Consider the following 23321-nt stretch of genomic DNA (forward strand, 5'->3'; position numbering starts at 1 on the left):
GCACAATTTGACGCGTCCACAGCCATGCGAGGAGCATCGCATGCGTGCCCGTTAGATTACTGGGACGTTGTAGTGTTTGTATTATCTTGGAGCGCGAGCGTGCAAGTCTCATACTACTCTCATACAGCGAACCCGCGCGCTGCATTTCTCAATGCAGAATGATGACCACTCCTCCTCCACTGCTACTCACAACTAACATCATTCATCAAATATAATTTAAGTTTAAACAAGAATTAAAGTCAAGTAAAATAAGCGCATAAACGATATATATTGAATTTTTTAAATTATATTAACACGTATCAAATTTGAATTAAAAGTACATTACAACTAATTTCAGAGCACAAGATTGCAAAAATAATAAACGAAGATGTAAAAAAAAAACCGAAGCCACCTCGCGGCGTCAAATAAACTCTCTGTCGAAAGAGTAACAAAATTATTGTCATCCAATGCTTCTTAAATCTTCAATCATTTTATTTTATAACATTTATTTATTTATTCAATACTTTATACAGATCAACATCATTCGCAATACCTATTATAGTTAAATTAATTTGTCGCTCATCCGCACCTATAAAAAGTTACATCTACTTTAGTTTCATTAAAGTAGCAACATTAAATAATCTCATATTTATTCAATACTTTAACATAACACCGTAACGACTCGACGAGAGCCACCTCTCGCCTCACACTTGCCGACGGCTCGGACGTAGCGAGTGAGCGACGGGGAGCCAAATAATTAAAATAGCACTAATTTATTTCAATAGGTATTCATATATTATGCGCCGGCTCGCGGCCGCGTCCGTGGTGAAGTGGAAAATATAGTGTTAAAACAGGAGAAGACGCGAGACGGGAAGAGTGCGATATAGAGAAATCACTACTTTAGTAATATATAAGGTACACTGTATAAAAAGATTAAGTATATAGTAAGTAATAATATTTACAATATCACATCGCACGAGGAATGCGGACGTCGCGGCGCTCGCGCGGTGCGGCGCCGGGCGTGCGACCCGGCGTGCGGGCACGGCTCGTCAGGCGCTCATACTCTCTAACTACTCTTGGACTCCGGGAAACCACCACACCGCGACTCGGAGATGTCGCTTCGAGTCTAGTGCTAAGGAAGATCAGATCCCCAGATAGTGTAAGTTTCATTCAGTATAGACGACCGATCGACAACTATACAAATGACAGATTTCGGAGCTCCAGCTTACCTTGCTACCTCGCGACGAACATCGGGTGCTCCGTGGAGTGTCACGCGTAACACTTCGAGGCACAGAAATAATTGAACGTATAGCGACGAGTGCGCTCTCGCTCGTGCGGACGCAGGGTCACAGACAGAAGGAGTTTGTGCGTTTATCGACGTCGAGTCACGCCTACGAAGAAGTTATTATTCTAATGTTTCTTAGTAAAATTTCGAAGGTCGCTAAGCTCTAACGGGACGGAGCGCGGCTCCGAGACGGCGGTAACGATGTCACGCAGCGAACGACGACTCCGATAGCGCGACCGCCGACAGGTGCGACCCGGACGTCTAGCCCGAGGCGTGCCGGCTCACAGCTGGTACCACTTCTTGTCCTTGTACTTCAGCATGAGCTGGTGCGCGGAGGACGAGAACTCGCCGGCCTGCAGGTGCATGCGCTCGGTGCGGTCCTCCAGCTGCGACAGCTTGTCGCCGCGCTCCAGCACCAGCTGGTGCGCGCGCGCCACCTCGCCCGCCGCCGCGCCCGCGCGCGCGCCCAGCGCGTCCAGCGACGGCCCGGGGATGTGCTTGGCCACGGCGCGGTTCGGCTTGCCGCTGTTCTCCCCGACTGAAAGCGCCGAGCCGCATTGTTCACTCTCAATTGTCGAGCCGCATTGTTCAAAAATCTCTAATTGTAACGATGAAACTTGGTGGTCCGATAACGAGATAACTGGATAGTGCGGACATTGAAACTTTTTTATTCTTAGTGTTGTTTTCTGGCTTGGAAAATTTTTTTTTCATTAGGCAAACTTGACGCAAACCGCAACTTTGATCATCTATGGCGAAAACTATCTACGGCCGCTCTGGCTGTCGGTCACAGATTATAATATTTTTTATACCAGTCGATTGAGTTCTCAATAAAAATCTGTTTCCGGACAAGAAATAAGCAACATTAAAAAAAATATATAAGATAATATTTGATCTAAATCTGTATTTAATCACATTTATAGACGCTCAAGAATTCTATTAACAATTTTATCGCCATTGTTCTTTGGTTTTCTTGACACAAATTAGCTCACGTTTTGTTTTCGTTTGTGTTGTTTTTGTTTACTAACTGCGTAATTGTCAAAAAAAGTATCAAAATTTACCAGTCACATACTCAAGATTACAAACTTCATCTATGGACCAAAATGAATCAACAAACACATAGGTTTCCAAAACCACAGGAATTTTTGTACATTCATGAAAGTATAAGCAGCATCGAGTTATTTAATATATTTATATAACTTATTGATTATATCAGTACAATGAATGCAGAACCACTTGAGAACGAAACATACTCGAGGTTAAGAGGAGGAATGTGGAGTGACGCGATCACTTACAGAGCTCTTCCCGGTCCAGCGGGCGCGAGCCGCCGCCGAACAGGCCGCGGAAGAAGCTCTCCTTGGGCGGCTCGGGCATGTCGCGCGGCAGGAAGAGCTCGCCGATCATCTCGTTGAGCTGCTGGCTGCGGGCACACGGCAGTCCTTCAGCATCGGCCTCTCACTCTCTTAATAAGCAGTAGATTAGCGCGGTTACACTAAAACAGGTATTTATTCGGAAGGGCTGTGGCTGATAATCTCATCACCGGAGAGAAGCGGAAACCTCGCCAAGAGAAGCGCCCAGGGCTCGACGTTATCGGGAGGAGAAAGATAGTAGATATAAGTGATAAAATAATAAAGCACATTAAAGAATTAATTTATATTTTATATCCAAGAGTAGCAGCGAACCCAATAAACGTAAAGACAATGAATTGATTTCTAATATTCGATAGAAGCAGGCGTTACTTTGCGGTAATCCATAATATATTATGAAAATTAAGCTTAATTTGCTATACTCTGTTCACGGAGTATGGCAAATAAAGCTTAATTCTCATAATATTCATAAGGATTTCTAATACCTCAAAGCGGTCGAAGATTATCAGATATTCTTACCAGAATTCTGCGTCGATGGTAAATTTCTGTATTTCCGTGGGCGAGGCGAGGTAGAGACCGTGCCCGCGGTTGCTGAAGCAGAAGGTCTTCGCTATTCTGCAATGTTACGTTGGAAGCACGTTAACATTGCATTTTCACATTCGATGAATTGCTACAAGATGTGTCCATTGGTTATTCCAACCTAAGGCTTGGTCTATTTGATTTTGAAATTGTAACCACGTATTTGAATATCAGAGAATAAGGTCATTGGGACTCTACGGGCGCTACGATGCGTGCGCACACCGTCACGAAAAACCGGCACCCTGAAGTTAGCTATAGTCAACAATTTTGTTTTTCAATAAAAGGTTTGACAGTGTACATTTTAAATTTCAAAGTCGGCGGGCTCATTCCGGTGATTTCATTGATTCAATTGTACAAACAAAAATCTCAAATTTTAATAACTAGATAATGCTTTATAATAAAGCTATCAATGTATTAAATACCTTTTTTCTAATGTTAGAGTAGTTCTTCTAAAAACGCAGACTAAGGCAAAAGATAAAATTTTTGAAAAGATGTTTATCTTGTTACGCCAAAGAAGTATAACTTCTGACGCGTGTACATAAATACACACAAGTTTTTTATTTTTCAGTTTAAATTGTTGGGGTATTGGAAAAGGAGATTTCTATCGGTTTAACAACAGTTAATATGCCTTTAGAGCAGTCGAAATATGACAATTATCGAATCGGTACCTAAGTTGTTAAAATCGTTCTTTAGAATCGTTCAAAGATTTTGCCTTGGCAATATCTTGACTGTATTTTAAATGTCGCAGCCGTAAATAAAGCAATCATCCTATTTTGCTTTAATCCATTATTTTATTAAGCTATCGGATATTGAATAGTTAATGTAACGAATTGTTCTTTATATTATATTGGATCATTTTCTTACTCAAAACATTTTGAATAATTTGACATTCACTTGCGGCTACTTAATGATTGGATGTAAAAAATATTGTTCAGAGATCAAGAAGTATTTGTCTCTGTATTTGTCAAAAAAGAGGTACAACTAAATTTGATTCGAAACATAAAATATTAAAAACTAAGTAGGAATAAAAATATCCTTACCGTCGTTCCTCTGGCTCCTCTGTTAAAAATTCTGTGATAGGTTTTAAGTTCTATTATGTTTTTAAAAAGCAAATATATCAAATGAAAATGCCAATGAGGGAAAATAGTTACAGATTGAGAAAACGTTCAAAGCCATCATGCGCCAAGAGAGAAAAAGAATTGCAGAAAACAGGCAGTAAAAAAGAAAGTGTAAGAGAACGGAGGATCTTGTACAGTAGCAAGTGTGAAGGAAAACAATGTGAGTGAAATGCTGTGATCGTGAGCTTCTTGGTAACAGGGGTGTTGTGTCTGTGTGCGGGCGATTGTTGGAAGGGCGTAACCTACTGAAGCGGAATCGCAAGCATCGGATGGACTGGACCGAATTTGTGATAGTAGTAAGTTTTGAATACGTAATTGTGTAAGATATTTAACTGAATGTTAATACGGGAATTTAAGATAAAATAAAAATATTAAAGTTTGGTCAATATAGAATACACCTAAAAATATTATGATAAAACTTTCATACCGATACTGAACATAAAAGATAATTAAGGCCGAAATAAGAAACGAATTAAAACACACGACAGTAAATATTCGTCCAGGTCCGGGGTGAGTAGACGGGTGAGTAGACGGGTGAGTAGACGGGTAACGCAGGACGGGCCAAGCTGTCGGGGAACATGGAACACTAACTTGTCTAGCAAAGGATCGCAGGGCGACACCACGGGGGATGGAACATGACTAACGCAATTCCGCTATGAACGACTTACTGATCTGTGTCCTCGTTAACTATCAGTTGCTGGCCCCATATGGAGAGCATTGGGTCTACGATACCCCTCTGTTTGGACTGTGTCTGGAAGCTACCAGGAACACAGGCACCGGTCAGTTGCAGCTCGCTCGGGCACCGCGGCCGCGCCGGCCACGAGCTCGTCCGTGTGCGAGTACACTCGCCGAGGAAATGCTCAGTCAGGAAACATTGTACTTCTAGAATGGCGATCTTGATGGGCAAGAAGTATTTCTACTAGAAACTCCATTATTTAGCTGGTGTTGTGATTTTTCACATGAGCCAATGGGACTCGTGTACTCGCCAACGGATGGAGAGCGGCGAGAGCGGGCGGCGCGGCCACGGAGCACGCGAGCGACGGTTGCACTAGTAATGCTGGGTTAAAGAGGTTAGATGTCATCATGGCATGAGGGTTACACACTAATGAAGTATCATTAGCACTAAAGTACATCGATGTCGGGCACATTCCATGATGGACGGGCGTGTCGGGGCGTGTATTTACACAATGCAGTACCGGTAGCGGCACAAGGCGGTCGGAGAGTGCAAAGTGTTCCCGCCTCGGTGTCGGTCGGGTGTTGTGTGTCATGTCCGGTCGGTCCAACGGAAGAATAGATGCAGAGTGCCAAATATCCAAAGCACAGGAGGTGCTCGACAAGTTTGCAAATTTTGTCTACTTCGTGATCAAAAAGAGCGCGGCGCGAGCTCTAGCAGCTCGGTGCTCGGCGGACTGCCGGCGCGCTTGTTCGCTGCGGCCTCCCGCGGGACATAGCGACAACGAGCGGGACGGTGCGGTGGCGCGGGCGCCGCACCGAACAAGCGCGATCCTCTAACATCGATCAACACTGAGACCTCGCTCGGGCGGCCCCCAAATGATAAATTAGCAGGTGTAATTTATGACTGAAATCGTGGCTGGCAATGGAATGCGAAAATCGTAAAATGACAAATCTTAAAACTCCGGTAGCATAAAAATACAGCATTCTCATGCCGAAATTGCGAAGCTAGTTGAATCTAGGGAATATAAATAGAAAAAAGCCTTTTATCATTTAGTGCCTCGATCGGGTGCATGGGAATCTTTCGAGAGGGCGCGGGCCCCGCCTTCCCCGCGGAGGGAATCAGTCTCCATACGTCACTCGCTTTGAGGACTCACTCGTCGAACCGAGGTAAATATTATAGTAAGATTTTGCCAAAAACTGGAACTACTCTTTTAATTCGTTTAAACTGAATCAAAAGGTTAAGTTTATTCAATATCTTCTATTTTTAATTTTTTCTACAGAGTAATTTCAGTTTTCGCGTATTAATTAAAAAGTGGCAAAGAATCTAAAAGTGGTGGTGAAAGCGGAGCAGTACCTGAGCTCCGACAGCGGCAGGAAGTCGATGTGCACGAGCGGCCGCAGCGACGGCAGGCTGTACGCCGCCAGGTGGCCGGTGGACAGGTAGTTCACCAGGCATACGCTGTCTGGAGTAGAGCACAGCGCATCATCGGGATTATCTAGTCAGTTTTTCTCAAAATATTCTAAAATTCTAAATTCCGAATGGTGTATTATTAGTAAGACTTTAATCTGCTCTTCAGTCCTATGTTTCAATACATACTTCCAATCGCAGGTTAATCGTAGTCCAAAAAGAAAGCCAAGGTTTTAGTTTTCAGTCAAAGTGAACCTGATGTTACTCGTCTTAGAATCACAAATCTTGTAATTTTTGTTTTTTAAAAGTTCTGATACAAGACCGAGTAGGCAAAGTTGAAAGCAATTTTAAGCTTTAATAGAATGCTAATAAGATTTATTTTACTCCGATTTTAAAAATTCGAAGAAGTTACGAGAAGAGAGAAGTGCAGTACCTTTTAAACTGACGATCTCGGACTTAACGACGAAGTCCGTATCGACGATCTGTTGGCGGTACACGCAGTTCTGGCTCGGCAGCGCCACCACTCGCGCCTGCTTCTCGGACGCGATGACCACGAACTGGCGGTCGGCGGCCGCCTCGGCGCCCGGCGCCGGCGAGGGGCTCATGTGGCTGCTGCCCGACGAGCCCTGCTTGGTGGGCGTGCGCTCGCGACGGTCTCTGCACTGCAACGCCAGGCGCCATTCAAAGAACTCCAAATAATTGGAAGGGCCTCAGTTTCCTCAGCTCCAAGCCTCTTTGTTTTAGTACATGAGTCACGGCCGTCGCCAATTTCGTCGCGGTGCTAATTCTACGTTTGCAATAACGCGAGAAACTAAAGTAGAGACTAGGAGTATTACAGCTCTCATGACTAGTATGCCAAAGAAATGCGGATGACATAATTAAACCATATGATTACAGAACGTAGTTGAAGGTCCAGAGCTGGAAGGCCACAACCCATGAGTTTTCCTAAATTAGTAGTTTGTACGTATAATATAATATATACGTTTGTTAAGGTAATGTGGACTGATATGTGGGCATTAAGTTGCTTTGTTGGATAGGTAACAATATGCAAATAAGAGATAATAATAATAATTGTCTGTCGACTTACGTCTTTACTGTCGTCCTTCCAACTTTCGTACGAGTAAGGAATTAAAGCACCATTGCAGTCCAAAAATGACATCGCCAATATTGAACCTTTTAATCTAAAAATAGGACCACCTGAAAAACCAAAGACAACCGGTTATTCAGGCTGTAAGCTTGGAATGGGAATTGCATTTCTTAATTATTTTCGATAAAGCTGGTTACTAGAATGGACATATGGAGTAAAAAGATCTTAAATACAAGAGAAAAATCAATTTAATTTGTAATAAAGATACTAGAAGATGGCTATGTATACACAGATGGGATATCTCCCAGGATTCCATTCGAATAAACCAACTGTAATGTTAAGCTGGCAGAAAGGCTTAGATAAATAGTCGATGCTTGCCACTGGTGGAGACAACGACGGGCTGCGTGTGCCTGAGGTCTGTCTCGGGCAGGCTGATCATCATCGTGAGCACGGACCCCAGCGTCGTGCCGATCCATAGCGTCGGCAGCAGCGTCGTGGGATCTGCAGGCAGGTATACCATTTTGCCATCTTGAGCATTGTAGTTCAGGACTGATCTGTATCAGTCATTAACAGGCTTCGGCTACACATTTACAACTGTCGCAATCAGTGACCAGAGTTTTGATTCAGCTGACACTTATTTTATACAATTTATCATAAGTCATAGAAAAAGCTTTGCTACGAAACCCGTCCGTTAATTATATAGGTATGTAGGGGCATTCTGGTACATATGATATATTTTCAGTTACAAATACTTTAAAACTGAGTTCTTACCGAAAACACTGTTTAAGAAAGGGGTAACATTTATTTCAACATTTGACTAAAAAGATTTAAATTATTTTCCGTCGGACTTTCAATGTAAAATTTGGTCACACTAGACATCCCAAATAATTGAAAATCTTCGAAGTATTTCAAGTTTCAATCTTAGATATTTGTCGCAGAAAACAATATAAATATGTATAAAGGTGCACTCACCTGACTTCTTGGTATAGCTGTCGGCGAAGGCGAGGCACTGAATGCCTTCCTGAGAGATGTTCTCCAGGCTCGACATGCTGCTGGAGCGCGACCGCGAGAACGAGCTGTCCAGCTTGTCTACGCGGCCGGTTGGTGCAAAATACAGATTATCCCTCCGTCTAGTTAGTCAGCTACGGCTAAGTGTAAGGCCCGAGTGCCCGAGTGCTGGCGAGGTATGCGGCGGGACACTAGGTCGCACCAGGTCCCGTTGTGACACTCGAGTCACAACGGAGTGGCAGTAGCGTGCACTTTACGCTCTCGTGTCAGTGTGACTGCGCCGCACACCCCGCAGATCGCGAGTCATTCAAGCCTTAGCTTAAGGAGGCTACACGCTCATTGTGACATCAGTTCATTCTGTAACCTTGACCTCCATGTAACTGAAGACAGACTAATGGTTTACTTATTTTTTATAATTTTATGATAACTGCCAGATCCTCTAGTTATGCAACGTGAATAGTGAACAGTCAGATACAATCATGCTGGCTGATGCTAAACTGAACGTTTAACCTCCATCTAAGAGTCACATAGCACACTGTGCTAAAATACCCTTAGCTTGACAGTGAAAATGGCTGCATCTCTTCAAATCAAATTATTGAAGGTACACTCTTATGGTCTTGAAAATTGTTGATAAATTCCGAAACGCAACCATTACAACCGCCGTAACAAGTTACTACAAAGTTGCACGCTAGAACTAGCGGAGTATGTGTGCGGTTGTGAAATCAGCTGAAACCATTCATTCAGCTGCAGCATAACACTGGTGCCGATAAAAAAAACAGATCATGATGTCGTAAAAAGAATCATGCCAAATCTGTTGCATGCCCGTCCAATCTCAGCTTATTTGCACAACGTGGTTACATTTCATTAGTTTCACATTAGTAATAGTTCGTTAAGGACATAAGGGTCTTCAAGACAACGAGATTGTATGAAGAATGAGAATGATGGCCGTACACCTAATTTTTATACACCGTTTTTAATGATTCATTTACAGTTTAGATTGAAGATACCGACAGCCGTAATGGAAGCAACGTATGAAGCGGAGATGGAGGAATGAGTGAATAGGACCAGCTCCTCGTTAAGAGCTGAGAGAAGTTCGGAGGTATGAGTGATGGAGGGTGAGCAGGCGCAAGCTGGGTAAGGGTATCCGGTATTTTAGCCGCAGTAAAGTAGCTCTAAACATAGATATTCTAACTCTCTAGTCAGTGCTACGTTTGGTTTCTATTCACTACTAGCTGGGTTCACTTTTGTTACGTACATTTTAGTTTCATCCATATCACTAATATGAAGCGTTCATGTGGACGGACAGACAAGTTCAATGCAATCAAAATATAACAACTATATATAATAAAACAAGGAGCAGTGTGTATTCACTTAGCGCGCATGCGTCTAGTGGATCTTAATAAGAAAATTACTGTAAGCATACATAGACATAAGGACAGCCGTATATAGAGGCAGCCAAAAACGAGCCATATAAACTTTTTGCTTTGTGGTCGAGCTAGAAAAAAAAGATAATGTCATGTACTTAACAGCGGTTATAACAGTAGTAATAATATAACTAGCGGTCGAGTGGTGATCGCCGGTGACCGACGCAGACCGGCCACTCGACATTAAAATTGAATCTGCATTCAAATAGTAAAATAGAAAAACATGTTGCAGACAAAGGCAAAGAAACAGATAATGTGACCGCTCGTGATAAATATATCGAAATTCTTCATTACAATTATTTGAGAACGCAGAAAGAAGTTAAAATGATACAGGGCGTGTTCCGTATACAAGATGGAATGCCTCGTTGCAGAATGCAGTACACATCCAAGAGATTCCGTTCGTATACCGAGCAAGTGATAGAGTAAGTTTAAGAAGTAGTTTTTAGTAGTAAGTCACCTTTTCTTATGTCTAAGAGTCATGCCGGAAGTAGTTCGTAAAGTGCTTGAAGTGCAGTGTGGAGGAGAACATCGTAAAGTCACAGCCACAATTTCGACTCTAAGGAATAACAAACCATCTACTGCGTGACAATACAGGACCGCAGCCCGTGATAAGCCACGTAACAAAAGATAACAACAAAGGAGAAAAAATATAATATCGATGCGTATGTCGCCGGGTACCATTGGGTTGCGCTATTTGTAAGTACTCCATAGATGCGAGAGTCTGCGGAATAGGTGGTTCTGTATCGACAAATAATCCACATTGTATTACAAGCATGAACTTCAATCTCTTGTTGGAACTGATGATTCGCCATCCACAGACACCTCTCAACTGTTAGGCTCGCTTAAGAGTTGGTTGATATTACAAAAACAATTCTCTTGAAAAAAACTTCTTAACTCAAGAGTTATTTTTAATAGTCAAGTGATGATCGCCATTTGGCCGAACATCACAAATAAATCAGTTAAAATTAATGTTTCGTTATATTACCCAAAAATAAAGAAAATAAATTCGTGAATGTAGATGGCGAATCAACATATCTTTCTGGCTCTGGCAAAACAACTATTCGGCTCTCAAGTCAAGACAGGGACACACAATAGTTGAAGATCTCATTCTATAGTAGGCAATGGTTACGACAGGATGACAGAACTACTCAATGAACAACAAGAAATCATAGTCACTAACGAAGGCTTAGACTGCAATGATTACCTAGTAAATGATTCCGATCTGTAATTGGAAATTAAACAAATAAATATCTCGATACAAACTTCTCAATGCATGGCTATCTTCAAAATAAAAATCTATGTCATTTTGATAAGATCTTGGATGTCATGTATAATGATTTATTTGCCAATTTCAAAGTAAATTTTCATTAAAATTTAAATGGTAAAAATAACATTTCATTTGAATCCGGAAATTGAAGATTTCGGAGAAATATGTGTGTATTTAATTTTTGAGTTCTACAATAGTGAATCTTCAATTTTGGATAAAATGTACAAAGTTCAACAGTTTAAGTTATGGAAGTGAAGATGTAGTAAGTGTTAGAAAAAGTAAAAAAAAAAGGTAATAAATAAAAAGTCAACTAAGAATAATAACGAAGAGTTAAGATACAGGCGACGTCGCTCGACAGCAGCAGCCGTGCGCGCTACTCGCAGCGGCTTCTAGCACATCCAGTATACTGACAAGCGGCACATTCGCTCCACGACGCGTCATCCAAGCGATCGACTTCGGCAGCCATACTTCACTCACAGCAATAGCACACGAGGCGCAAGATGCGGCCATGCGCACTTCGAGCGACTCGCCGTCGAACAGAAAACAATGTGGCCCGAAACCCATCTGCGACGTGACACTAACGTGATTTCAGCAGTAATGTGGCCGTGGCATGACTATGGCACGACTGTGGCACGACTGTAGCATAACTGTGCGCCTGACATGACAAGCTGCGTAACAGAAATTCGAAGATAGACATTCAGTCTGAAATATTATTCTTCCAATCCATGGCCAAGCATGGAATGAAGAATTTTTGATTCGGGATAAAATATTAAAGTTACCAAGAGAAGATTATGGTTGCACCATTCGCTGATAAGGTGATAAAAGTTACGCAAGAAGAACATTCGCATGCCTCGGGAGCACGCGAATGGGCATCTTAAGTAGCAGGCGAGAAATAGCCAATAGTTAGATGAGACGATCACGGTCACGTAACACAGACGGGCATCGGACCTAAAGAAAACAAATCATAACGAAAGGAGAAATTGCGACTGTTTCAGATCGGAAAGGTCCAAGAGGGCGTATAAAGGTGACTGTACTACCAAAACTGCAATACTGTCGCGTCGTGAGCAGAGAATGCGGGGCGGGGGGCGCGGCGTACACGTCGGACGCGGTGGAGAGGCACTTGTGCAGTTTGCGGGTACCTTGCGAGCGCGAGCGCCGCACCGCGCGGCCGCAGCCGCCGCCCGCCGCGCCGCACGGCGCGCCGCCGCCCGCGCCGCCGCCCGCGCCCGGCCCGTTCATCTACAACACAAGCCGCACTGCGCACCCGCCCTGCCGCCCGCCCGAGTGGCCCTCAGCGCACGCACTATAGCATTCGTTCATAGCACAAACCACCTAGGAGTTCAGTCACATAGTTATGTTAATGGCTCGGTGGAGACAGCGAGTCGTTCGTGTTTCAATCTACCAATTTATTCGATGAGCGTCACGGCATAACACCCTACAGTGATAATAAGGTATAAATGAATAAAAATTACATAAAGCTGTGTACAGAAGGAACGGAACAAATAAATAGAAAATAGGGTCACAAAATGAATAAACCGCCACCCGATTACAACAAGTACATACATAAGGTAAAGTGAGTAACGGAAAGTAGTGGACATCTAACGTGAGGACATTGACGCGGTCACGGTATTAGGTAAGAGTCCTTCGAGCCGGACGAGGCGGATTAGTCAGGCGTGGTGGACAGTCAGTGTTTCCCTCTGTTAGTGTTGTCGTGTGCCGGTATCGGAGCATCCATACCTATCCTGGTGGGCACTTCTATTACTTGCTCTGTCGGTGGTTCTTCAACGGTACGTTCGTTTCTGGTGCAAAGTCTCGCTACAAACCCTCCTGGGGAAATGAGATCGGTCAGACAGTGGCGCCTATGGTTCGCGTCAGCGGCGGGTCGCTGGTCGGCCGGCGGTCGCGCATGAGATGGGAAGCTACAAGCGGGAAGGTGCACAACTAGAGCCCCACTACTGTAGCTCGTTACTTTAAAATCATCTCAAACGGACATCGACAACATAGAGATCTGAACGCTTACTATCGATGCAGAAATAAACTCTTTTATGTGTAGAATTACCGAAAAATTCACCGAATAGTAATTTTAGGCAGTTCGATTCGTCGTCAGATGAGTCCTTGTCCTTGGGAAAGAAAAATACATCCATTACCATTGAAGTTGACCGGCGTCAAGTAGTAGCGGCTTAGTGGAGCGTCTTTCTACACGTGATCATACATATTGTGATATAAGTTTGCACCGTTTAAACGCTCTATTTGGGTACATACATATTATATTTAAAAATAAATAAAAAGCCAAATATAACAAAAAGCGAAAAGCATGATTCACCGACTTAATGATTCTCTTTACAATTTTATAAACTCTGCGGTCACATCTTTCATATATCCAAGGTAAAGATTAATCAGGAAATAGTTAAAATATTTTTGAATTTTTAAAATTCTAACTACTCACCACCTACGAGTTAAAAATCTCTATTTTATAAAACTGTATCTACAATATTAGTAAACGATATAAAACTCGCCAAACCATTACCATTCCAAAACCAATCCCAACGGAACTACGCTATGTTACATGATGGCTAGTGCTACGAGTCGAGCCGCGTGAGACGGATGGAATGAGCGAGGTGATGGCTCCTGCAGATACTTACTGAAACGCCGCATTAGGTTCCCGGCGAACGACGGCGCCGGCTGGCTCGCCGCCTGCTTCTTGCGCAAGTCCTTCACAGACTCTTGCTTCGTGTACTTAATGTTGGGCACCGACAGCAGCCGGGCGTCTCTCTGGTCCCGCGCCACGTCTTCTTTTCTCTTGGCCTTGGCCCGCGGCGGCCGCAGCGGCTTGCCGTCCTCGTCGAACAGCGGCAGGTTGTCGGGCCGAGTCGCCTTGCCGTCGTCCCCCAGGTTGGAAGGCGAGATGTCGGGGGACATTTCAGTCCGCTCCTTCTCTCGCCACCTCTCCTGGAGCTCCTGGTGCATGCGGTCGTAGGCGTCCGACGAGCGCTTCTCCTGCAGCTCTCGATGCATCCTCTCGAACACGTCGGAGCACACGCGCAAGGGCGACGCCAGTTGGCTGTTATCTTCTTCTACGATTTTTTCGATCACTTCCTCGTTTTCGGGAGATTCCGTATTCGATTCGGGCGCCGTGTCCGTCGGTCCCGTTTCGCAGTAGAACTGTGAATTTCCCTTTTCTACACTCTCCTCGTTTTCTACTGGTGCGAAAGCGGCTTTAAATTTAAGGTCTACTTTAGAGAGCTGTCGCTTAAGGTTGAAGGTCTTCCAGGGGGTGGATTTCCTCCGCGAGTCGAGCTTGGGATCCGGCAAGGCTTCCTCGGCGGGCTCGGGGCTGGCCGGAGACTCCTCCAACTTCGGGGACAGGGAATACATCATTTTTGGCAGCATTGCCCGCAAGGTATCGAGGTATGGATTTGCAACGTCGATTCGCGTTGGAGCGACGTAACAACTATACCAGGAACGGCCCTTTCGAAACTGAATCATTAAGCATGAAAGTTTCTCGAAGGCGCTGTTATATGGAAGGGCAGTACGGCTTTATTCGAATTATGGCTTGAAGGTTTTAAGCAGTCAATATTTTGAGTATGCAGACTATGTAAAGTGATATCGTCGAGCGGCAGTCGCTCTCAGCTAAGTCAGTAGGCGTTGAAGAAGAGTCAAGACAGGCCGAGTGGAATAATGTCTAAATGCCATGCCAGATGTCACTACGGGGATAAGCTGGGTCGCTGGGAGCGCTACTTACGGTGAACTTAGATCAAAACAAATAAAACAAAGTATATTGGGAAACGACCAGTGAGATATGGCGGTGCCAAGTTCTCCCTGACTTTAGCAAATAAAACTGGAAACAAACAAAACCGCAAATAAAACATAATGTGAAAAGATTGCCTTTAAAACCGTTACCTTTGACTTTTTGTGACAAACAAAATAATCTATACGATTGCTACAGTTCAAAACTCACTACTTATGTTATAAGTTTGTTAATTTTCTGGTAATGTTGCACGCGTTCGAGTAATTAAATAGTGTTTATTACCTACATACGTATTCAACTTTACAGAGAAGTTCGTATTGATGCAAGAATATTTTATAATAGGAGATTAAGAAGATAAATTAAATTGAGTAAAGTGCTCTTACTTAACGTTATTTTAGTTATTAAAGTTTATTTTTCCTTCACTTGAGACGTGTTTTTGTTTGAGCGAATGCCAAGTCTGTCACATTTTTAGCTTTAAGCCTCCTACCCACACACTTAAGCGGTCCTTCCTTAAAGGATGTGCGAGGATGGGTAGAAAAGGGATGTGTTGGCCCAGCAATAAGATCGCTTGTCTAACTAACTCACTAGAGATAAACCAAGCTATGAAGATAAATCTCTTGTACACCACATCCCTCGCTACGCATCGTCATACCTACTTGATTGAAGTCCTTGAAACACGCCACCAGACCTCGCACCACATGACACGTGTCAAATCAAGTTTTTGCGTTTTGTATGACAACATTGACGAGGAGGCAACGGCAGGGCAGAAATGCGGTTATCGTTGCGATTGGATTATTTTTCGATCTGATATCCCACCTTCCCTCACACACTTCTAATACCACTTCAACTTACATTTATATTTAAATTTTGCACGAAGAGCTAGAGCGAGACTGTTCTTTCAAATAAGTTGAGAAAGTAGTCGTCTTCAAATGAGGATAAGTAGCTCTACGTCTAACGTGGGTTTTACACTGGCTTCGTGTTCATTTTGAGCATATCTTGGTTCCACCTGGACACCTAGATAATGAAGGTGTATGCAAAAATAACAAAATATTATTTAACTCAACAGGCAGCCCCAGGGGCGCGGCTTTCGTGGCGTGTTCAAGTGCTTAAGGCGTCGGAGCCTGGACGAGAGCGATAAGACGCCTTGCGCACAGTATGCACAGGGTGGCGTCAGTCGGCCGCTCTCCCGTGCGCTGCACGCGGGTTACCTGGTCGAGGTCGGGCGAGCGGCGCTCGTGGCGCGGCGCGTGCGGCGCGTCGGGGTGCGGCAGGTACAGCGCGTGCGCGGGCAGCGCCGCCACCACGCAGCGCCGCCACACGTCCAGCACCACCACGCCGCGCTCGCCGCCCCACGCCATGCTGCGGGCAGCACGGACTCCCTCATCGTGTGTGTATCTCAAATCGGAACAGTCTGTTCCGCTTAGGTACATAAAGACTGAACAGCGATTGGAAAATGTGCATGTTGAAAAACGAAACTGCGGAGTTAGATATCGCCAGATAACGACGCGTGACAGACACAACGTTTTAAAGTATACGACGTGTTTGTTGCTTATCGTCTGAGAAAGGTACAGAAATTCTTTGTGGGGATGGGAGCACGCTTTTATAACATGATACCGAAGGTTATATTAGATCTACCTTTACTTAAGTTTAAACAATATATTAAAACATATTTAACCCATCGCGGTTACTACACTATTGTAAATTACATGCATACATCTCGTTCTTTTCGCGGACTATAGCAAATTAAGCTTAATTATCATAATATATCATGGATTTCCGCAAAGCCACGCCTGCTAATGCTGTGGGGAAAGAGCAATCTGCCGTGTTTCTTGCCGGCTCTTCTCAGCGGAATGTGCCCGGGGAACCGGCGGCAGAGTCACAAACACAAGGGCCGCTCGCTACTCACAGGCCGTAGGAGGAGTTGAAGGTGAGCGCGGCGACGGGGTGCGGCGGGCCGAGCTGCAGCGCCACGAGCGCGGCCTGGAAGCCGGCGGCGCGCCGCACGCCGCCCGAGCCCGCGCCGCCGCGCACGCGCAGCGCGCTGCCCGCCCACGCGCCCGCACTCGCGCCCGCACTCGCGCCCGCACTCGCGCCCGCACTCGCGCCCGCACTCGCGCCCGCACACGCGCCCGCCTGCGAGCCGACAGGTCGCTCAGTGGACTGACTCGAATCACTTGCGACCACTATGAGAGCCCGCGCAAACCTATTTTTATTTGGTAGCTGGGATCTTTTTGCAAATCATAACACACTACGCATAAAAAGAACGGCAGAATTATCTTATTGATGTTTCAAATCTAATAAACCGAAATAAGGTCTGTATTGAATGGGTGTTCTTCGGTGCACGACAATAATAGCGCGGAAATGGGTAATCTAATTTAAGATAAACATGGAATATTTGTGGAAGTGAATATTGAATTCTTTTAAATACAAATAATTATTTACTCTTCGGTTATCTCCTTCCAAGCTATCGGCTCCTCTGCTGAAGGAGGCGGATCGACTATTTTCTACTTCCGGTGACGTTTCCTCTTCCACAGTGTCTGAGATAACTGGGACCTCGACTACCTGAAACGTGGATGTTCTTACTTTTTATTAGAGCTTTAGATAATTTTTGGTATGCAGGAGGACGCAATCCCTATGACAAATCTTAGCTTGAGATATATCAGGATATCTCGGAGGTTTTTACCCGAGGGTAGGTGCCCGTCGTGCGGGTTTTTAGATATAGCAAACATAAGCGGCGATAGCCTCTTAGTTAGTGTTTCGGCTCCCTTTCGGGGGGACCGAGTTCGATCCCCGGACCGCACCTGTAACTTTTCGGAGTTATGTGCGTTTATTAATTTAAGTAATTAATATAATATACCTTGCTTTAACGGTGGAGGTAAACATCGTGAGGAAACCTGCACACCTGAGAGTTCTTCATAATGTTTTCATCACCAAAGCCTCACCACTTGGCCAGCGGCCTTGGACTAAGGATTTTCTCAATTTCCGGCAATGGGTTGATGGATGAACCATACCAAGATCTTCTCCAAATTGTTGTTTCTTTTAAAAAAGGGGACTCACATGAGTCTCGGCTTGCACCTCCGCTTTGCGGAACTTGAACAGCACGACGTGTCCGTGCGGCAGCGCCACGCACAGCTTGCGGGACTCCGCACACAGCGCCGCCTGCTGGATGGCCAGCGGCGAGTCTTCGTCGTAGCCGCCGCCACCGCCACGCCGCTCGAACACTGAGCACGAGGGTTTTAAGTCTATAACAAATCTATACTAATAATAATAGCGCAATAATGGGCCGTGTGCTGGCAGCAGATATAACAATGAAGAACGGGGAGTCCTCTGCGTTACTAGATTAGTGTAGATTGTTATAGATAATTTATGACTAATGATGATGCCTTTGATTTTTGGTAGTTTGGTTGAAGCAGCGATCTCTGGAACTACTCGTACTGGTTGGATTTGAAAGCATATAGCTTTACATGCTAAAAGCCGAGTCAAATTGCGCGACAACGTCCGAAAGGTCGTAAATAGAAGGGATCACGACCCTCAGCAATCAGGAACACGAGGTAGAAAGAGAGAGACAACTATTAAAGATCCTTACATATTTAATAGGAATGGAATACGTACCCTTAGAACATTTTAGTTTGTACAAAACTTGTAATGAGCCCGCACTTGCGTCCCAGAACTTAACACTACCATCTGCATGACTGAAATAAGAAAAAATATCATGTTAGAGATTCACTTTAAATAATTATTTTATTAACCATGGAAAGTTTTCGTTACACAAACTCAAGACTTTATATTTCAAATAGGCTTTTGAGGAAATTAATAATAGAAATATATACCATGTTCAGTAGTAACATTTATTTTCCTACGTGTAACGACTACAGCTCGGCGATACTATGGTATATGAACTTATTTTAGTATCTCTGTGATCACATAGTGCCACTTTAAAACTTAGCTAGAGCAAACAGTATGGCTAAAGATTTTTATCGTTTATGAAGTAAATCAAAAAGTAAAAAATTTTATAATATGTTTTTTTTGAGGCTTACGTTTAATATAAGCTTTGAAATAATTGATTGACCGTGACATTATGTGTGTATGTGTGTGCTAGAGAGGCGTACCCGGTGAGTATGATCTCGCTGTAGGAGCAGGACGCGGGCGCCCACTCGCCGCCGTTGATGGGCCACAGCTTGTCGCTGAAGCTGGTCGCCTTCTTGTTGGCCTGGCGCCCCACCGAGTAGAAGGCGGGGATCTGGAGTGTGGGTTGACAGACAGTTAATACTCACCTAAGAAACTCACCGGCTTCGGTTCTCTTTCAGGGGACCGATTTCGAGCCCCGGCACGCTTCTCTATAACTTGGAAGTTATGTGCGTTTTTATTAAGCAATTAAATATCACTTTCTGTAACGTTGAAGGAAAACATCGTGAGGAAACCTGCGTGCTTGAGAGTTCTCCATAAAGTTCTCAAAGGTGTAGGAAGTTTACCAATCCTTATTTAGCCAACGTGGGGGATTACGGCCTAAAACCATGTCAATCTGAGACGTGACCCGGTGTGCCCTGTAGTGGGCCGGTGATGGGTTGATACTAACGGTGATGATGAAAATCTTTCGCGAACCAAATAATGCAATAGTTTTGCGTACATCTTGTATTTCTTGTGTTCACCGAATCTTCCTTCTATTGTAATTTATATATAGGTTCTTGATTAAATAAAGCACGGACGATACTTCTGTTGTGGTTTGGTTGCACAAATCAAACTCATATCGTCTTTTCTCCAATTTATTGTGTCGATTCACACGGATTAAAACGGAAAACGAAGAAGTAGTGAAAATGGATACGTAAAAATACATCGACATTTATTGAGGGTGGATGGGTAATAAATATAGGAAATAACAAATGCGCCTTTAGTAGCATTTGCCTCGAAAATTGTGTAGGCGCGTCAACTGAAACGACAGAGAAAACCACATATGTCGATGAAACGTACAGAAATAATAGAGCATATATTTTCTCAATTTGGAGCATAAAAACAGACCAATAAACTGGAATTAATTCATTATTCACAGTATACTTTACGTGCCATATTGTGTAGAATTAAGAAAAAAAACCAAACCGGCTTTAGTTATATTTGTATGTAGAAATATTTTTAATTTTATTTTGTAACCTGACTGCGCCTTTTTGAATAAATAAATAATTCATAACATTTACCAAATCCGAGGGACAATCGGCGAAGTAACAGCAACAGGTTACAGGGGATTCATGGATGTCCATGGGGTAGGGGTTCTCGAAGCACGGGTACCCGGGGGACAGCAGATCAATCACCACCAGGTCGTTTTGTAGCAGCACCACTATGGCGTAGGGCTCTTGGTAATCTGAAATACCAATAATTGTATATACTCTTACTACTGGTATAGGATGCTAGTTTTGATTTGGCATCACGCTTATTCGTTGCATTAGACATCGGTCTTAGGGCAAAGTTCCGGGTAAGATATCACAAAGCCGTACTATTAGGCTAGCCATAAATAAGTGAAACTAGATAAAATAAAAACGGACGCGACCAGACCAGAATTTTGCATTACGAATTCTAGAAACAATCACGTAGGCCCTAGTTTTCTCTGTAGCGCAAGTTGCTTCCAAGACGACACAAAAGCGTATAGGAACTGATAACGACCAAGACACCGGGAGGTATATTTGCATCGTTCGAGTCCATGTAGGACTGCAGTGTATCGATAATGCAGTCGTATATAATTATTAAATACCCACCAACTCAATGTCAAGAACATTTGTTGTTATTCAAATATAATTTTAATTGTTTCTTGAAAACTATTTATAATTATAATAATAACTATTAGCGTATTTATAACAATCCTATTTAATAATATGAATTTAACTATGAATCCAAAGTTTATTTATTTACACACAAATTACTGTAACAGTACGCATTGCTATCTGCACATTCACGTTTTCACATCATCAACTTTCACCTACCACTTAATTGGTCAAAGAAGGAATTACACTAACAAATTAACCTGATGCTCCATAGAGTAAGCAGAATAGATTCTAAAATCGAAATCTATAATTTGTAGTTGTATTAATTCATTACACAACACACATGATTTGATTTTCTATATCCTCTCCACCTAGGCCAAGAGGGGGCGAAATTAAAATCATAAAATAATATGAAATCCTAATAATCGTCTTAGAATGACTGGCTGTGGTCATATTTACTCTCAGCACAAACTTAGATGACGAGGAATAAGGGGAAGGAAAGCAAGTACTATTCATTTGTCACTTGAATTTCCTCATAGTTTTTATAAATAAAAAAACGGAGCGTCTTCTCTTGTTATTAGTAAAGGTGGAAGATAGGTCGGTATCGTGTTTACCATTGTAAACATTGCAGCGATTGGGCGCGATTCGTTGCCAAATAAAGAATTCTGACCTCTAACTCGAAGATTTTTGTCATAGTCACATCCAAACATCCGGTTTTCAAATTCAAAATTCATTTATTTCAGGAAGGCCTACTTTATAAGCTAAAGTTTCTTGCCGGCTTCTCGGTAGAATCTGCCTTCCGAACCGGTCGTAGAGTCACTACAAACAGACAGACTTGACGTTTCAAAAGTGCTTATATTAGGACTACTTGAAATAAATTAATTTTGAATTTTGCATTATATACCTATTTGTTTAAAATGTTCACGAAGCGATTCGCATGATCTCAGTTCATACATGATTCGTACAGGTGTTTTCTGTGCTTTTCCCCACAATAAGATCATACGGTTTAGTTTAGGAAGGGGATTGAAAAATTTCAAACTTGATTAGATTTTGTTACTTTGTTGCATGCTAACTATATCGGTTGGGCCTGGATGCTAGGGTCCCAAGGCTGGAATGACGACCTCGCACCGGTAAACGCAGCTTAAGAAAACCCCAGACGACGAGGACGGATGATATTAGGCGAGTCAGACATCAGGCGAGCCCTACGAAATACCTATACCCGGCAGTGGATGTCCATCCAACTATATGGGAAGCTAGTGCGGCATCGCTTACTTTATGCAGCATCATGCAACGTGCCGGTTGTAAGTAAGCAAGTGCGTTTACAACAAACCGGCGGCGTGCGGGCTCTCGCAGAGCGTGACGAAGTCCACCACGCTGTGCTCCATCTCCAGCACCGTGGTGCTCTTGCCGTTGAGCACCGTGATGCTGTGCGTGCGGCCCGCCTTGTCCGACGGCAGCCCGCCCGAGAAGATCACCAGGCTCTCGCTGCAACGCGCGGAACTGTTAGCGGCTCTACTGCGATCCCACTTCTGAAGTGGGATTTATACAACTGTTTATTTACTTTTTTACCGTCATAATCAGGGTTCGCCGATATATATCAGCGGAGACATATGTATATCACTATTCATATCAATTAATATTTCCGGTCTTCTAAACTAAAAAAATTGGAGATTAATGAATACCCTGGCAAAACATAGCGAAAAACCATAATGTAGAATAATTTAGATTGTTTCCCAAAATGGAAACCTTATTTAAATTTGGGGACATCCCTGACTTGATTGATTAACGAATTGGATTTATATCACAAGATACTGAAGATTATTATAATAATAGGTTCTTATTTTCTAAGTGTTCATTAAAAAAATCTTTCTCAAATAAACAAAAAACAAAATTAATATTAATAATTTAATTTTATTACAAAATGTGGTATTTTACAAATTCCTTCACATTTTTAAGCGTTTAGAAAGACATAATTACCTATAACTTAGGTTTTCTAAGATTTGCATTAAAATTTTCGGATGTAATAATTATACTACATACCTTTTACGACACAATTTTCCACGATTTGTGAGAAAGTTATTGAACTTTGCGTTTTTAAAATATTTTTTACTCGTTAGTTGCAAGAAAACTGATGGTGGATTATATAAGCTTACCCCGTTCTTGAAGTTTTCCATTCAAGTCTGAGTATAGGTTTACAGGGTTCAGGTTTCCCGTCTTTGTTTGCTTTTGCTGAAATTGGAAAAATGCAAATGTTTAGTTGTTTGGTTTATAGATTAAAACGTAGTGACACTGAATACATTAATTCTTGTTCTTTTTTTTCTATGGTTTTTAAGTAATCATATCCTAAAATAAGAATTTTCAATAGTTATAATTTATTTGATGTTGTAGACAGTCTGATACACATATGAGCCCATCCACTACAATATCAAATAAAATATAGCCTTTACAGAACCATTATAGCTGGTCTAGTTTTTTTTTTCTAAGCAGTTTACTGAAAATTTAGGTAATTCTACTTAGACGCGAGGTGCCTGATCGCGAAATAGGACTATTTTATTCAAAATAGCGGTTTTCTACTTCTGGATGAAGGGTTAAGTAAAGTTGAATTCAGTAATTGGGGTATAGTAAAATG

The 23321-nt window shown here is 43.0% G+C and overlaps 1 protein-coding gene across 1 annotated transcript in view; it reads right to left on the minus strand.

Annotated features, from left to right (window-relative positions):
• The window catches only part of LOC120629698 (syntaxin-binding protein 5), a 288649-nt gene continuing 265328 nt past the window's right edge, over positions 1–23321 (minus strand). Inside the window, exons 7-26 of the mRNA XM_039898677.1 lie at positions 22846–22921; positions 22023–22177; positions 20132–20295; positions 19052–19182; positions 18555–18634; positions 18000–18163; positions 17371–17504; positions 16849–17016; positions 16151–16301; positions 13837–14548; positions 12932–13021; positions 8468–8584; positions 7874–7996; positions 7496–7605; positions 6842–7070; positions 6355–6463; positions 4994–5083; positions 3148–3243; positions 2557–2681; positions 1–1802 (exon numbers count right to left, since the gene is read on the minus strand). Of these exons, the coding sequence (XP_039754611.1) occupies positions 1546–1802; positions 2557–2681; positions 3148–3243; positions 4994–5083; positions 6355–6463; positions 6842–7070; positions 7496–7605; positions 7874–7996; positions 8468–8584; positions 12932–13021; positions 13837–14548; positions 16151–16301; positions 16849–17016; positions 17371–17504; positions 18000–18163; positions 18555–18634; positions 19052–19182; positions 20132–20295; positions 22023–22177; positions 22846–22921 (3281 nt within the window). The 3' untranslated portion in view covers positions 1–1545. The remainder of the gene's footprint in view (positions 1803–2556; positions 2682–3147; positions 3244–4993; positions 5084–6354; positions 6464–6841; positions 7071–7495; positions 7606–7873; positions 7997–8467; positions 8585–12931; positions 13022–13836; positions 14549–16150; positions 16302–16848; positions 17017–17370; positions 17505–17999; positions 18164–18554; positions 18635–19051; positions 19183–20131; positions 20296–22022; positions 22178–22845; positions 22922–23321) is intronic.

Source organism: Pararge aegeria, chromosome 15 (genome assembly GCF_905163445.1).
Source record: "Pararge aegeria chromosome 15, ilParAegt1.1, whole genome shotgun sequence".
Lineage (NCBI taxonomy): Eukaryota > Metazoa > Arthropoda > Insecta > Lepidoptera > Nymphalidae > Pararge > Pararge aegeria.